The following is an 18,635-nucleotide window of genomic DNA, read 5'->3' on the forward strand; positions in this document are numbered from 1 at the left end:
TATTTATTCAGTTTAATGTGCCATACTTCCAAGCAACGCCTCTAAATATATTCTATTCTCCCGCCCCTCGCCCCTACTCCTCCTCCTCCTTTCCCTCTCTTCATAAGATGCCGCTACGTTAAACATGAGCTAGAAGAACTATTATTTAAACCACCTTGGGGGAAAAAAGAATCATGAGAAAGAAATGTTGATTTGAAAAATGTAGAAAAGAGAAAAGATCCTAATGAAGGGTAGGAATTAAGAAATTTATGAAGAGAGAAGAAGTAATAATCTACAGTAACATTGATATTCCCAAATCCACTGACTACCAATATTGAGACCAGAGAATACTGTTCGTACCACATAATTTTTAAATTCCGGTACTGGGTATATACATGTAGCTTGTTATTGATTTTATCTGCTCGCCTTGTCTGGCACGTTGTGTTGTCAATGGAGCTAAGCCGCGCGCCGAAAATTATAACAATGATGTAATGGTACTTCCCAGTGATTCAACCAATCAAAACACGACCTGTCCACAGCTCGGAACATCCCCTACTTATTTTTAGTTCATTACATCAACGTACCGTAGTTTTTTGTGGCGAGAGGTATATAAAGGCGTGTAATCGTATGCGGAAAGTACGGTACGTTTACTGCTGTGTTCCGAGAAAGAAAGACGGCGTTAAATTGCATTTTTTCCATTTTGATGTTGATTTTGTTATAGAAAGGTTAGTATTATTAAACAATCATGCAGTCTGCAAGGAAGCTGTTTCGACGTGCTAGCAAGCGAATTCGCCGTGTTTCCAGGACCGTCGAGGAGACAGAATTGGCCAGGGAATCCTCCCCGGAAAATGTGGACCCCAAAGCAGCTGAGGCCTCTAGTTCCAGGGCGGCCACGGCAGAGAGCCCCCTGGGGGCCAGTGAGATAGCAGCCGCTGCAGCCAAACTGAGTGATTTGGATAGCTCCACTGAAGAAATGCAAGCAAGTGGAAATGGAAATGGACAACAGGATTACATAGACAAGCTTTTCATAAATCAACGCAGGTATTTATAAATCAGACGATGACTAAAGTGTGTGTGAGAGAGATAGAGAGAGAGAGAGAGAGAGAGAGAGAGAGAGGGTGGGGGTAGGGATCAGAGAAGGGAGAAAGATGATGAAGCATACACATCTTTAAAGGGTTGTGATTGAAACAAATTAATCACAAGTTTGCAGTCCCCTATCTCTTATGTACATAGTTGCAATCGATATCAATCTAACAAAAGTTGCAATTAAAGGTAAAGACCAGTATTGGAAACGCCCCAATTTCAAAAAATGAAATGGAAGCTCTCATTACCAATCATGTGAAAGAATATGTTTTGACTAAAACATGATGATAAAAAATTTGCCGGGAAACCGCCTACTAATTCATATATTTGGTAAATTTGTTTCTCTCATGGTCTGTGAGAGATATAGGGTAGTCCCATATACATCTTTCTGTGTATAGTGCTTGTAACTTTACGAAGAATGGGCCAAATTTCTTATCATTTTGATGATTCCAGAACCTTGCAGATGCTAGATGCTAGATGATCAACCTTTTCTTATCGATTCCACAACGTTTCTTTCACAATGCAATCGCATGACCATAACTGGTCTTTACCTTTAATATCAAATCTTTATAAGAATGGGTCCTGATCACAATGTTGTTACCTCAACAATAAACTAAGATCATCGTCAAAGATGACATGGGTAGGAGTACGCCCATCACTATCATTATTTCTAGAGAATCAAATTAATTCAAGTGAATTGAAAATCATTTAACAATTCAAGAATTTTAACTTTAAAAAGGTTTACCCCTTACATAATGATTAAACTAATGACTCTCATAAACAGATCTGATCATTACTTAGCTAATTTTTGTTAAATTAAATTGCTCTTACCTTTACCATTATTACATGTACTTCTCTTTATAAAGCTAAGTATGAAAATATTTAATTTTCAACAACTTTCTTCCCTAGGGAGCTGATGCATGAGCTACGCCAGATCCAGGACAGCCATCGCCCTGTGAGCAAAGGAGACCAGCGAAGAAATATTGATCGCTTCCTTCGACTCCATCTCAATGGAGAAGTCTCGGACTCCACCAGCGAGGACTCCAACGAGGGCAACCACCAGTCTCCAAGACGAAGGAGGCGGAATGGTATGGTTGTGCAGGAGCTGGAGGGGTTGTCACGGCAACGGTCCGTCACTCAGCGTCTCCAGTGCCCGACGTTCCGTCGTGATCTGGAGAACATGGTGCGAGGTGTCGTCGTAAGGCAAGAGAGAGAGGTCGAGGCCGTCCTTAGGTTGCGTGTAGCTGGTCTCCCTGGTAACAGGCCCCTCCCTCTTGCAGGTGAAGCGAGTCGAGTGGATACCGGAAGCCATGTCAGTGGGGTATCATCAATCTCTAGTGGCCATTCTCTCCTTCCATCAGTGTCTACATTAGGACTCAATGCTATTCCGGTAAGTAACACTTCATCTGAACATACAGCTCAACACATATAGGGGTCAAGGGAGAAATAGCCCTGTAAAAGTTTTTTCTTTAGATGTCAATTATTATACCATTTAAAAATATAGTTCTAACTAACCCACCCACCCACCTTATTTTTGATAATATCCTTACTTAAAAATTGCGGAGACCATACTTCTTAACTGGATGACAACAAATTATTAGACATTCTCTGAAAAGAGGATTGATTGTTAATAATGATCATACTTTAGACCTCTCTTCAATATGCAAATGTTTATAAATGTGTGTATGTAATATATACATGTATATTCATAAACCAAATTTTTTTAAAGGCTTTTATGCCATTTTGGGGGTTTTCACATTCATTTTATATGTATTCATGTAAATATATTTATATAGGATTTTCTAGAGGGATGCACATACATTCTTTCTCTAATTATTGATGCATGAAGTATCATTAACAGTAATAGAATATATAGCAAAACAAAATGCTTTGAGGCTGTTCAACTTATTTCCATGGGGATCCTTCCATAGAGAATGACAAACAGACTGACAGAGGAAATTCAATTCTCCTACGTAGGAGTTTAAAGAATCAAACAACACTATTCCCACTATGCCCTAGCTCCTAGGCTTAGTTAATGCAATATGAATGTCAACATCCTGGCGTTGTGACAAACATGTAGTAGTGATTGTTATGACTCATGCCTTGCGCAACACTTTGTATTCGTGTTGTAATGCTCCTAAGATAGCACCCATATCTCGATGACAGATTGTACATGTTTACAGCTTTAGTATTTGACTTATCATGACAAGGATTAGGGGGGATCATGTCATGTTCTTGAGTAGATTCACGGCAGTTAGGTATAATATTATATTTAGGGTTTTTAGAAAATATATAACATGCTTTTACATCGATGACCCTGAAGGGAGATATAGGCCTATTTAATTTGTACTTCCTTGTATACATTTAAGGTAGATAACTGAATTTGACCTTAACTCTTATCACTTTTGTTGTTTTATGACTGTAAGCAGCTATAAATAAGGAATTAAAGTTCAGAGTACAGACTGATGAAAATATGATGAGATAGAGAGGGAGAGAGGGGGGGGGGGTTCACAATTTTCAGTGACTACAAGTAAAATCAGTGCCTCAGTAACATCTTTAGAAACTAGGAATTTTTTTTTTTTTTTCACTACCGGTATTGACTCTGCTCCTTATTCTGATATACTGCTCACTCCGTGGTTGCAAATATCGTTTCACTTTAAAGAAGAATAAACATACTTCCTAATGATAATAATCAAAGCAATGATTATGCCACAATAAGAGAGCTATAATTGATCAAACTTGAGTTTTCAACCTTTTTGTTTAGGAGTTTAGGCTATGACACATCTTGTTATAAATCCTGTTAGTCCAAACGCACCTTGTGTTAAGATAGTGACATTAGAGCGTTTTGACAACAGCTTGGTTACTTGTGTGTGTGGTAGACAGGTATCCTTGTAACACAGGGAAACCCATGCATACTTGTTGAATATGTAGGTCTGAACTTTCAATACAAGTAGGAAATAACAGACAGATGACTAAACACCCCTAGTACAATGTCAGGATATGCTTACACTAAAGGGGGCCCTACAAAGGGATAGTGTATACAAATTGTTGGCAGACTCTCGAATCTTGCCATACTTGTCTTTTCTAGTCTACTCAGATTATTTCCCTTATCTATCTGTTCGGTGCCCCCCCCCCCCCTTCCCTCCCTCCCTCCCTCTCTCTCTCTATATAATTGATTATATATCTCTCTCCCTCCCCATATTCCCCCCTCTCTCTCTCTCTCTCTCTCTCTTTCCCCTTTTTCTCTCTTCCTCTCTCCCCCTTCCCTTTCTCCTTTTCTCTCTCTTTCTCTCTCTTTCTCTCTCTTTCTCTCTCTCTATCTTTCTTTTTCATTTTCTCTATGCATCTTCCTCTTTCTTGAAGTCAATCCTCAAATTCTCTTCCCCTATTTCTAAATCTTGCTTCCCATGTCTATCTTTCTGTTTGCCCCAATGTCTTTTCTTTCACTTTATCTTTTTATCTCTGAAATTCCCCCATCTCCCACTCTCACTGAATTCAAAATATTACAGAAGTTAAATGGCTGTATTCATGCTATGAGTGGATGACAATTTGAATTATAGACATTGGGACAGGTCAGTTGGCAAACATAGTTTTTGCGTCGAAATATGGTTTTTGGGTGGTTTCAAACTGTAAGTGATATCATACTATCATCTTCATTGATGAAGTCATTGTTTTTGTTGCTTTTATATATTATGCTTTTCGTATTATACAAGGCAATGCTTGAACATTGTGAGCATTTCTGAAGTATGCATGTCTATACTGGAGATCATAAATCCTTGTTAAATAATACTCTTAACCCCCTCTGTTTGATTCCACAGGTTGCACCACCCCTACCTCCATTCCCTAACCAGCAACACCTTCCTCCCCCACCCCCACCCGCATTCCAGCAACCCCAGCAACGCCTACCACAAGTTGCACCTGTTCAACCACCTCCACCACCACCACCACAGCCCCAGCAAGCCAACAGATGGCCACTGCCTACAGCACCATGGCTGGTCCAGAACAGGTGAGGGTTCAAACAGGTCCTGTTTGAAGTTTAGGGATCCATGTGAATTTTGCATTTTCCTTTTCATCATCCTATATTGACAATAATTTTCTTATAGATTTTGATTTTTAGAAATGTTGGTAAAAGATATGATAAACTTTTAAAAAGACATAAGAAATTAGAAGGTCAAATAATGTAGAGACAAGAAAAAAAAAAATTGTAAGAAGTTGAGGATGAGGATCCTAAGAAGTTGTCTCCCAGATTAATCTAGGGCTAAATTTAATGTGACTGTTTGTAAATAGTGATAACAATACTTTTCACTGTAAAGCACTCGTTCATAAAATACATGGTTCATAAAGTTTATAACCAGAAATAATATGTAATACAGATAAGTGTGAGTGAAATTACAACCATAAACAGTATTACACAAATTTATAATCATTAATTCATACATGTACTGTATTTAAGGATTTTCTAGTCTTATGGGCAGTAATTTTTTTAAAGCCCTGTCATCTATTTGATTAATGATTCAATGGACAGCATAATATTCATTTCAGTTTTACATATTTTATTAATAATCATGACTTAACAATTTTTATTTCAATTATCAGTGCCAGACCAAGGATAATTTCTGGAGGCACAAGCAAGTTTGTTGCAAATTATTAAAAAAAGTTGTCAAGTTTAACAGAGTTGCAGGGGTGGGGGAGTGGAGGGGAGCAAATGCATCCTGGTTCCTTCATGTAAACATTGAGTAAGTCTAAACGTCTTTCCTATGATTTCTTACAGTCTGAATGGGAACCAGGGTCCTGCTGACCGAGCCCAGGTCCTACAGCAGGTCCATAGGGAAGCTGTGGTCTCTGAGATCAGTGAGTTAGTCCATCGTCAGCTGGTCCATGAGACACTGGAGAGTGACTTCAGAGGACGCCTAGAGTTCTTGATGATGGTAAGCAGAGATTCAAACCCCTCTCGATCATGATTTTACAAAGATGTTTTAAAACCCTTTTATGATTTATCTATACCTTGATTGTTAAAATGATTTTATTAATACAGGGTCAGATCCATTTCTTCTTGGTAAATGGCCTGCAAATTACAAGAAGCTTCTTACATTAAAAATGGGGAGATCACTCTTTTTTCTTTGGCGCACTTAAAGTCAATGCTTTCCAGCCCCCCCCTTCCCATCCCCCCTAAATCTGGCGTACATCGATTTACAAATCTCAGGGATGATCATCTGTAGGTATTGATCTTTTTCAAGGATCTCATGCTAATCGATGTACTCACTTGAAGAGCATTAACAATGAATAATGTTGACTGCAATAGTTTTTAATTTTGAAAGGATTTTTGTTTCTCCTGTTTTTCACGTGCAGAATCGTTTAGAGACTATCGGACCCGAGAGCGGTGAGCGGGTCATGAACTTTATCAACACGATCCCTCAGAGCCAGCACATCCGTCGCAATGATTTCTCTCATCTCGGTATCCATGTACCGTCTTCACAGCAGGATGGTGCACAGTCCGGAGCTGTAGGGGGCGCTGCAGTCCCTGCTGCTTTCGTAAGTAACAATGAATTTAAGATGATTGAGAGAAAGAGAGAGAGAGAGTGCTTGGATGATGAGTTTTGCAGTCAGGAATGACCCACATCTCAATATTGCATGGGATTTTTTTTTGTGAAGGGGGGGGGGGGGGGTCGACTTAGGCTTGCTTCTCTTCTTAAATTGAAAAATGGGTTTAACAATTGTGAAATGAGATAATATGGAACACTCTCAAGATCTTCAATGGAAAGAAAACTGCTACTTTAAATTGGCCTCGTGAAACTTAAGTTTGGAAACATGTTTTAAAGCCTGTCTGCACTAGTTTGGCCCGGAGGGATTAGACCTCCTGCATGGTCACTGGCAGGTGGCTATCTCATCAAATCAGCTCTCAATTAACATAAGAAAAAGGGATCATGGGGAACCAACGGGTACCACTTAGGCATTGTTTTCTATATAGAGGGCGCAAGAAGCTACAAGTAGTGCAGTCCCACTTTAAAAGTTGACATCGCACAAGAGTTAAAAAGGTGAAACTATTCAAGCCCTGTCACATTGCTGGACTTGTCAAGTAGTTGAAATATGTGAACATCTGAAAGCAGAAGGCATCAGGAAGATGTTCTGTATTGAAAGGAAACTAAACTGTTCTAGCCCCCTCTATTGGTAGGGTTGTATTTGAAATCAAAGTGCAACGATACACAGTGTTATTTTATGTAGCCCAAAGTCCATGAAGACAGCCACTGGTTTGTGAAAGCTCAGTTCAAAGCAACCCAAACTGTCATAGCCCCCTCTCTTGTTAGGATCACAAGAACTACACACAGAAGGAAGTGGAAGTACATGAAGAGAGAGAGAGAGAGAGAGAGAGCTGGAGGGGGAGGGAGGGAGAGGGAGGGAGGGAGAGGTGGTTTGGGGGAGGAGAGAGAGGGGGAGAGAGAGCTCCCTATAAACTAAAGTAGTCTAGCCCCCTCAATTGATACAATAGTTAAAGGTTGATGATTATTTTCCCCTTGTTCTTTGAATAATGTGTATATAGCTGTTTGGTGCAATTGCCTGCCAGTCTAATTCCCAGTTTGTCTAATACCCCTTTTGTCTACTATCCACCAGGTCTAATGATCATTTGATGATTATTATTCTTATGATTAAAAGATTATTGAATTATGGACGGTATACAAAACGGTTAATAGATAAAACTGGGAGTTAAACTAACTCGCAATTATTACAAATGAGTGATAGACCAAATGACTTTTAGCCTAAATGATGAGTAGATGAAATGATTATGGGACCACGTGGATAGCAGACAGGCTTGGTGTAGACCAAACGACAATTCACCAAATAATGTAGTAAATGTAGAACTATGAAATAAGCATTTCACCTATTGATGCATGTAGGTCAAATATTTCTAACTTGAATCACTCCATTTGGAGTCATTCATCCTCAGAACAAGACAATGGACATGGGAAAAGGAGTGCATATATGTTTATCAGGCAGTAACAAAGTGAATCGCTGAACTCACTCAAGCATGTTTGGCCTCATGGACACTTTCATAAAGGATATTTGTGTATCCTGTGGAAATGCATTGCCCTAAAATTTCTGTACTGTCCACTTCTATTCTTTCATGAGTGTTTCGCTCCACAGTCTGAACTCATTAGTTAGATTCACACGAGAGTCCATAAACTTAAAGTGTTAAACCATGGTTTTACACTTCAAGTATATCTTGTAGTGACCAAAGTACAGACACTCAGACAGTATAAGTTATAAGCCAAGAGAGATCTTCTGGTTAGCGCAATAACTATGGGCTACAGGGATTAGCCCAGCATGTAGTTACAATAGCCGCTTGCCTATAGAGCTTGCAGTTTAAAACTTTGAACATAGTTGTTTCACTACAGTGTCAACCCTTGTTGTTAGGGGATCATCGTTTGAAACTTTGAGGTTTTGCAAACTTAACGTTCCAAACTACGACAAGCTCGTGTGAACATATCTTGAATGAGGAATAATAAAGATGACCTGTGAAGTACAGTTAGGTCGTGTTGAGTTGAGAGCGAAGGTCAGATTGCGGTATGAATGTATCAGCACTATGGCCAGCTCATCCCATATCCTCAACACTAGTAATATGACACTCTCTATGGACATGACCTGATTAAAATACAAATAACCTCTTTCACGTTTGAAAGTTGAACTTGTATTCAAGTGAGGATTTTAAGAAATCTTCATAAACAACTTGTCATTGGATGATTCATCACCAAATTTGATCCTAAAAATGAAGAATAGGACCCATCCTTCATGTACCCTGTTTCTCGATGATTTGGAGATGGGAATTAAAGAAATAACAATTTTGAAACAATTAAATAAGTCCAAACAAATAATCATAATAAAACTAATACCGGTAATTGGCATAGTGAAAACAAAGATTATATGTGGAAGTGTGTGTGAGTGTGAGTGTGTTTATATGTGATGTAATAATATATATATATATATATACAAGACTACTTGGCAAACCCTATACAGTAGGTCTGGGGGCAGAATAATACAATTTTTACCCATGATAGTAGTACCGTACAATGAAATATTAATGACAGATGTTATGACCAAGTGCCACTATTAAACTTTAAAAGTTCCTAGATTAGGAACAATATATTTTGGGACAAGCATGCCTCTTTCTGTCCTGTGAACTCATGAAAAGGGGCACAAAAACATTTCAGAATTTAGCCTCCAACAATAGCATAGTGAACCAGGGCAGGTCATGGCATTTAGTCATTCTACAGGATGATGTACCAAACTTTTTTCCCTCCCCTCTCTCCATTACACTCCCTTCCTCTCCAACTTTTTCCCTTCTCTTTCAAAAGGTCTAAAAATATGAGGGCAGGTCAAGGATTAGGCCTTAAACTCCAGACTGATGTACTTTCTTGACCATTGGCTAGACTAATGCACTGACCATGCCTTCAGGTTCTTTTGTTATTTTTTTGTTATTCCGTGGTCAAATGTAATTTCCATGTAGACAACGTGTTTCCTTTTTGGATTAAACATAAAGGCATGTCATTTAATTGCTTCTAACGCTTAGGGTCAGGTCATGATTCAGATAATGATCATAATCATGATGCTATTGGCGTTTTGCTCAACGGAATTTTACTTTTCTATACCGTACTTGCTAATGTGCATATAACTCTTCAAAGTAAAATAGAAAATAGTTTCTTTGAAGAAAAAATCTAGAAACTTTATTGACTCCTAAAAATAGTTGAGCTTCACTCTTATTTCAAATAAATGGTCAATATGATTTATATATTATGTTGGGAATGAAAAGGGATTTAAAAAAAATATGAAACGTACGAATCATTGAGCTAAGGATAGGCATTATACTGACTTTGAAATGATACACAAATCAATAATTTCTCTGGATTATAAGCATTGGAAAAGAGTAAGAAAACAACCGCAATGTAGGTTGAACTTTGTAGGCAATATGAAGTAATGCCAGGGAGGTTTAACTCACATGCCCTGGTAATGCATTCAAAAGGTTAACTCATAATTCATACAATTTGTAATCGAGTCATAGTAAATGAGATAGGGAAAAGGATGGCAGTATAGAGGGAAAAGAGAGAGAGGGAGAGAAATGGAGGGACATAGAGGGATTTTAATAGAGAAAGAAGGATAGACAGAGATGGATGGATAAAGAAGAAGAAAAGAGAGACCAAGGGAAAACAAAGAAAGATAGGGACTAATGTAGGTAATGATAGATGGAAGAATATATGCAAAGGAGAGAAATAGTGGGCAGAAGATAGAGAAAAGGTAGGGACACAGATAGACACATATATAGATAGATAGAAAGGTATATATATATAAGGAGAAAGAAATATGAAGACAGAGAGAGAAAAGAGAGCCTGGCTGAAAGGGAGTCTGAATCCTGTCGTATCGTCCATTCCCCAATCATATTTGGCATGCTTCATCATGCCCGGTAGAGAAAGGCCGTGGTCAAGTTGACTGTACCTGCCTGGAGGGTAATGGAGAGGGTTATAAGGGGGTGTCCATGTTACCCTCTTTGACCCACTTCACACCGGGGGTTACAAGAAAGAGGCCCTCTTAGAACACACAGACAGGTGAATGAGGGCTCTCAATTACCCCTGATACCTACTTCCACATTGGGTATATGATTTGGTACTCCAATACTCAATGTGTAATTCTTACAATATACAGTTGGATCAAAGTTTTATGAACAATAACAATTTAAAGAATTCATGAAAGTAGAGTTTAATTTTTATCAATCTCCTTTAAAACACATCTATAAAAGGTTTAAGAAAATCACCAAAGTTTTTATTAGCATTGTTTGAAAAAGGGAAAATAGTTTTCAAGAATGTACATGTATTTGTATTGCGATATTGACAATCATAGATTAATATATCATAATGAGACAAATATTTTCAAATAAATTCCTTGGGATTTTTACCACCAATGAAATCTTAAATGGCATAACCTGAAAATAATTTAGAAATAAAAGTATGGTAACAACTTTAATTTAGGCTCAATTCACCTTGCATTGGTACACCATTTTTATTTCCTTGATAATAATTTACAAACTGTTTAAAAACTCAAACAAATTACACGTCGCATTATAAACTAAATAGCTGGATGTATATCATATTAAAAAGAATTAAATACAAAATATTCCACCGTGACCAATCAATTCCGCACCAATAAACTATTTCTAGTCAAGGTGGTTTGGTCTTTTGAGTATGTGCATAAAAACATAGCAGGAGCTACACTGTACTCTGCATGTATAAAACGCCATGGGCATATTGTGTTATTTGTACCGGTCATTTTGTATAGGCCCAATTTTTTCATTATCCATGCACCATTCAATTCAATGTATACCTCTACCAATGTATCATAAATAGTGGACAATGCTCGCAAACACGCTTGCAATATTTGAATAATAGATATGCCTAATGGGTCGACCCTGGTGCGGGTGTATGTAAAATGATGGGTGGTGTGAGATCTCTCTCACAAATATTCCACGTTTGAAGGTCACTTTGCGAGCAGAGAGAAAAATGAAGCATTGGATGTGTCTCGTGTAAGATTACAAATTAAATGTTTTGCTGACCAAAGTTGGTTGAATGTAGAGGTCTCCTTTTGTATTTCTATCTTTATGCATACTATTCATGCATTAGAACAATGCATTATGATCATATTTAAATCCCCTCAAATTAATTTTGTCCAGTTTTGTATATAATATAAATGAATCAAGAAAAGCAAGGGGAAAGCTTCGCTTGTAAAAGTTTTTTGAATCATTTTGAGACAGATTCATACACAAAAAACACTTTCAAGTCCATTTGAACTTGTTAACTCTTAGATTTAGTTTTTAATCACAGTGCCTTATTCAGGTTATTCAATTTAATACAAACATCATGTCATGCCATCATAGTTCACATTTTGTGGAGTAATTTGTTAATACCAAATATGGATTTGAATGAGATTGATTTCTCATGAGCTTTAATCATTCTTCATAAAAGTGTATGGTATAAACTCAAAATATTGCACTTTCTGCCCCTGAATGATGACAGAAAAGTCTGCAAGAATCTTGAGGATTGACTGAGGCAGATGTACATGATATCAAAAATATCCTGGAGACTAACAAGTTTTTATTTGTACAACATTTGGGTGGTTTAAAATTTAAGAATTTACAGGGTTTGAGTAGTCATTTTCAGGTAATCAGTTGATAATTTTTCTCCGCCTTTTGCCCCTTTATTTGTTTAGATGCATGAGATGGATAGCTTGAAATCCAAGATGTCTGAGCTTCATGAGATGGTACGGATGAGTATGGAGATGCAGTTAGATCTTCAACGGGCCATCAGGCAGGAGGTAGCCGCTGCTCTTCATCAGCAGAATGGTAGGTGGAGTCTTCCATCCCTGCTTTTAGTTCAATTCAATTCAATTCATATTTATTTGATTTCCAACAGAAAGATAAACAAAGGTATTACATATATTATCACAGAAAGTATGAAAAAAATGTATGTACATAGTTCATTTTTTTCTTGGTAACTATACAAATACACTTTACACATAATAAACTTATTACAAGAAATTTCGGAGGAAATGGGGGGATCCACTAAAAATCTATGCTTGTAGTTTGTGGATTCCCCAGTTGCTAGGAAGCCCTCAACCAAAACGCACTTTGAATAATATCATGTCACAAAGTCTGGGAAGTTGTTCCTATTTGGAATTTGATAAAGGGAAATAGATCTTGGGAGACTTTTTAATATTACTTGGTTGAATCAAGCTCTTTTAGACCCTTTATATATTTGGGGGAAGAGATTGTTGAAAGCTGATATTCTTATCAAAGACTTAAACGATTCTGAATGTTCAAGGATTGTATGTTAAAATGTGCAGGATCATTAGATTAAGGGTTTTCGAATTGGAAGATTTCGGATTCACAACCACTTCTTTGGATAGTGTCATAATCCTCAAGTGCTTATGGGCACATGCTTACCTTCTAAGGAACCTCAAACAATATCAGCATTGATGACTAACATCCACTGATAAGCCCAAAGTGAAAAAAACAACAACTGAAAAACAGTCTTCTAACGTACCATCTGCATCATTCTTGAATCCTCTCAGGTACTACTGCTTCTCCTGCTGCTCCTCTCTCAGATCCAGCTTCCGAGGGTAACTGTATCATCTGCCTAGACAAAGAGGTGGATTCAGTCCTTTACCAGTGTGGTCACATGTGTGTGTGTATGACCTGTGGTCTGCGTCTCTCCACCATGGGATCACACTGCCCTATGTGCAGGGCACCTATCAGGGATGTTATCAGGGCTTATCGCTGTCAACGCTCGTAGAGATCTTCTACTACCATCCCTTCCAGGACCTTCTGTGCAGGGTCTCCTTGGACCTGAATGCTTTCACCTGAAGGACTTCAACTGCCAGACCATACAAGATCATCAGATATTGATTCCCCTGATTCCCTCATTTATTAATCGTTGTCGACTGTCCTAGAGAACTTCCACCAAGATCCCTTCCAAAACCTGCTCCCACATGTCCCGGATATCATCAGAGTAATTGCAGTGACTTGAAGAACTTCTGATACTTGATCCTACCAAATCTTCCTCTGTTGATCCCTTTGCATCATGTACATTGGATCCTGCAAGGGATGCTAATGCCACCAATGCATCCACAGAACTTTACCATCATACCTTATCAGATCCTTAATGGTAATAATTATATTAATATTAATAATAATAACAATGGAGTCTCGCACACGCCTGGCACATTGCTACTGTTGGCGCTCTTTTGTTATTACCCTAACTTTAACACAACAAATATATATATCAAATCAAATTAGAATGTTTTTTTTGGTGCATTTTTAACCTAAAATATCTTGTGTCACTGTATCCTCCTTATATTTGGATTTTATTTAATGGGCGTCATTTTGTCATTAAAGAAATGAAGAAATGAAGTGGACACCACTGTAACATACAGGCTGATGAGTTTTGCAATATTTTGATAAGGGATTAATGAAACGATGTAAAAAGTGGAATTAAGTTTGAATATATGCACTTTTAATAGATATGTCAGCCATATTTAAAAAATAACTTGGCCAAATGCATTAGAATTATTAACATTTGGTTATATTCAACGCTCAAAATACACGGGGGCGGTGGGCGATTCGCCCCCGTGAGCCCCACAATCGCCCCCGTCAGATGGTTCACGAGGGCGATTGCAAAATTAAAAATCGCCCCCGTGGAATTATAAAATAAAGATTATCTTTTCTGATATAACTTTAACACAATATTGAGTATCAATTTTCAAACCTTAAACCAATAAAATGGAACTAATTAGATGGCGCTTTCTCTCCCATGTCTATGAGTATTACCGATACAAACAACAGAGCTCGCAGTGCAGCTGTAGTGCGGCCGTCAGCAATGGCTATACTGCGCCGGTAGTACCGGTGTGCACGCTGACGCCCAATATATGCTGGAGCTGGAGACGATCGCGCAAGGACTGAAACATGGAGAAATTTTTCGTTGTGAAAAGTGTGAATCCTCTGAAATCTGGTTATTCTAAAAGATCAGCAAATAATGTAACTTGACCAGTAAATCAATATTGAGAAGAAGATCACCAAAGATGTTGCAGGGGCGGATTTAGGCGGTTTAGGGGTTTAACCACCCCCCCCCTCCCCCTTGGGCTGCCGAGTGAAAATGTGTTGTGCATAGAAAAATGCTATCATGTGTCATTGTGTCCAGACCTACACAGTATTAGTAGATGTCAGTAGATGCCAGGAAAACATCACTAACGGGGGTTCAAAATAGCGCCAAAAAATCGCCTCGCCGCTTTGCGGCTCGTCGACGATGCTCCGCATGTTAGTAGATGCCAGGAAAACATCACTAACGGGGGTTCAAAATAGCGCCAAAAAATCGCCTCGCCGCTTTGCGGCTCGTCGACGATGCTCCGCATGTTAGTAGATGCCAGGAACACATCAATTACGGGAGTTCAAAATAGCAACAACAAAAATCGCCTCGCCGCTACGCGGCTCGTGGACGATGCTCCACATCGTATCTGGGTTACCCCCCCCCCATCCTTAGCAAAAAGCTAGATCTGCCCCTGTGTTTTGGAAGGATATGGTAAAAACCAAAAGTAAAGAAAGAATGTAAATAAGGTTGCTCCAAATAATGAGGAGGACATTATGTGCAGAGCGGGAAGAAATGGAGAGAATGTCATTACGGAGATAAAAGTCAATAACAGCTATGTAACAAGTACATTTCTAAGAGGGAAAATGCCGACTTAAATAAATGATAATGATAAAATACCAAGGAATTTAGGAGTTTCATGGGTACCAATTCAATGAAAATTTGTATTAAAAAAAGAGCCCCCGTCGGTACTAAAAGAGCCCCCGTGAGAGAGCTCACGGGGGCTCTTTTTTTTTTGGAAGAGCCCCCGTGGACAAAAAATTAATTTGAGCCTTGGTTATATTTAAATACATGTTTTCTTCTGCTTACTTTAAAATTGTTCGTAATTATTTTACGTTCTCTTATCAACAAATCTCAGTTGATTTTGTAATACATTGACTTGTATTATAAAAAACCTCACATTTAACAAGAAGTGTTGTTATATGAAAAGAGTTTATGACTTTAGAGTTTTTGCTAACTTATAATCAGTAATTTGTATGTTGCTTATTCCATTGCAATTTTTGTAAAGTAAATACCTGCAATATTACTTCTATGAAAAGAATTTGCACTTTGGGCATTCAAATATATACAAATTGTAAATAGGTAAAAATATGGAAAAAAACTTGGTTACAAAACCAAAAGAATGTCACTTTAAATTGTATGTATATTCAACATTCTGTTTTATCAATGTATTCTGTAAGATAATTATATATTGTTTATGAAAATATTCTACATGAAAATATATAATTTGTTATTACACACTGTTTCTTAAGATATTCATTTAAGATATTTGCAACTTGCTTACATATTAGATTTCTGAATTTTATGTAAAACAGATATCGATGCTATTTTCTTCATATTGTACATACAGAATATAATGTGACATGATATAGCAATATTTGTATGAAAATATATATGATATATATAAATAGAAATATTTGTTTATGAGTGTAATTCTTTGAAAGTCTGAAATGTATCCATAAGCGGAGTATCGGATATATTTGATATATCAACGGCAGTTGGTTCATGCTTTTTATATATATATAAGCCAAAGTCTTGTATCTAACTGTATACTTAACAATTTCATGTTTTTCTACCTACATGTATACTAAAAAAGTGACCTTTACCAGGGTACCTCCCTGCCTTTACTAATCAAATAGCATTATTGATGCATTGGACCAAAGACATGCTTGACTCTTTCCTTTCACACTGTCATAAAAACCGTGTGTATCATGAATATAAAGAGGGCTTTATAGAAAGTGCAATTTCAAAGGGATTGTGGTATATTCATTTCTTTTCTTTCATGGCCTGACCAAGAGCTTCCTCGTTGATTGATAATCACGTGGAATGTGGAATAATCATGTTGTGATAGTGTAGGAGAGGAACAATTTGAATAATTGATAGTTATATTTGATTATTTGGACATCGTGATGAAATAAGAGACTGAATGTTTTGTTGGGAGTGTTGACGTTGATGATATTGACAGGAGTGATAAATATGACGATGAGGATAAGGAGCAGGAGGCAAAGATAGTGATGGTGGCGGGGGGTGCCTTAAAGGTAATACAAAGTTTTGGGAAATTTTGAAAATTGATAATGATTCATTACAATTTTGATATATTTGGATGCCACTGTGGATGTATTATAAGCACTAGAAAATTTAGCACCTAAAACACTTCTGCTTTCGAGAAAAACTGAATATAAAAATTTACCGGTGCTCCCTGTAAATCTTGATAAATTTCAAATAGCGCCTACGGCCGTACAATGGTAGCTCCGACCATGAAAATCTCAGAATATGGAGTTGTGAAATATAATTTCCAAACGGGAATAGCTAATCGGTCGATTTTAGTCAAGAAATATTGTTTTATAGCTTAATTATTATCTTGACCTTGAGAGGGAGCTTTACAGCATAAAGAGATTATTATTTACAATTTCATAACTTAAGACTCGACTTCAACCGCGACAACGATCACTGAATAATGTAGGATCGCATAATGCTTCCAATATGTTCATTCGGACCAAATCCATGACCCCGTACCAAAACTTTGTATTACCTTTAATGTCATATGTCTCCTTTCCGCCAAGTATATTATGATATTATACGAATAATAATTGGCTTCACCTCGAATTCAGAGTAGCATTCTTTGGAGCGCATGACATTGACTTTGTTTGTGCATTTTTGCTTGTTTATTTTTTATTTTTTTCTTCATTTTGTTTATCTTCATTTTTTATATATTGTTATGTTTTCAGGTTTGGGGGTAAGGATTTTTCAGCTTTATCTGCGATAAAAGCTATAAATCTTAGCTCAAAGCACCCGACATTCTTTGTCTAATGTGATTTCTTTTTATTACCAATAGTGTCTTTCCCGCTGGATGGATACTTCCTCTTTAAAATATTAATTTTTGTTTGTAAATCTACGGTCATTCGTGCTGCACTGGTACGGATTCATGTTTGTTTCACAACCTCTGTAAGTACAGTCCCAGGTACCGCAAAAGATGTCGGGGAATTAGAGCAAGTTAATTGGGTTTGTTATATTTCACTGTTTAAAAAAAAACTCTCATGGACATTGGTCAATGGAAACAGAATAAAAGCATTCAAAGATTATGTTACGGATCATTTTGCGTCTATTGAAAGAGCTGTGAAGCAAAGAAAAAAAAAGTTCAGTTTATTGCGCATTGACCCAAAGACAAGAATTGAATCAATTTTCCCTGACCATTCGTTTATGCAGGCGAGGTTAATGTCTATAGCACACACATCACATTTTGTCCGATTCATTTCAATTCATAGTCTGGCCAATCATGACAATAAAGAGGCCATTTTGTTTACTTGAAATGGAATCGATTGACCTTCACAGCATCACGTTCACAGCATCATGATTGTGGGAAACTGGACTTTCAGCTAAAGTAAAACACAAATGAAATGGTCATCATATTGGAACATTCTCACGTACACATTATCAGGGTCAATTAAGGTCATTATGAGAGGCTACTTTAAGAGGTCAATGAAGTCTACATTCATTGCCCTGGGCCTGAACGCTAATGCAACCCATACATTATAGACCACGCCCACTTTGTGTATGTGCTGAGATGGAATCAGGCCAAGGCGGGAAAATGAGATTTTACGACAAAGGATCGTACTTCCACATTCTGCCACATTGATTATCTAAAAATTGGGCGGGAATAAGTTCCGAAGTTTGCGTTCCCCATTGCCTCTTTGCACTTCCACCGGAACTCAGCTTTCCAAAACGTTCTAACATTTACACTAAACATTGTTTAAACATTTTTTTTAATACTAAAATATTGTTTTACTTTTATCGCCTCATTCATTTTGATATCAATGACTTCATGCTTCTTTAAAGTAGATAACATTAAATGGAATACGTGCATAACGAACTCAAACAGATCTGTATGTTAAAAGT

The 18,635-nt window shown here is 37.5% G+C and overlaps 1 protein-coding gene across 1 annotated transcript; it reads left to right on the forward strand.

The window, feature by feature from the left end:
* Positions 1-586: 586 nt before the first annotated feature.
* On the forward strand, positions 587-14,182 carry LOC581034. Its single transcript, XM_781058.4, has 7 exons — positions 587-1,020; positions 1,972-2,452; positions 4,881-5,068; positions 5,834-5,990; positions 6,412-6,594; positions 12,310-12,442; positions 13,171-14,182. The coding sequence occupies exons 1-7, from the start codon at positions 725-727 to the stop codon at positions 13,389-13,391; spliced, it is 1,659 nt and encodes a 552-aa protein (XP_786151.2). The 5' UTR covers positions 587-724; the 3' UTR covers positions 13,392-14,182.
* Positions 14,183-18,635: the final 4,453 nt, after the last annotated feature.

Source organism: Strongylocentrotus purpuratus, unplaced genomic scaffold, assembly GCF_000002235.5.
Source record: "Strongylocentrotus purpuratus isolate Spur 01 unplaced genomic scaffold, Spur_5.0 spur5_scaffold_15, whole genome shotgun sequence".
NCBI classification, from domain to species: Eukaryota; Metazoa; Echinodermata; class Echinoidea; order Camarodonta; family Strongylocentrotidae; genus Strongylocentrotus; species Strongylocentrotus purpuratus.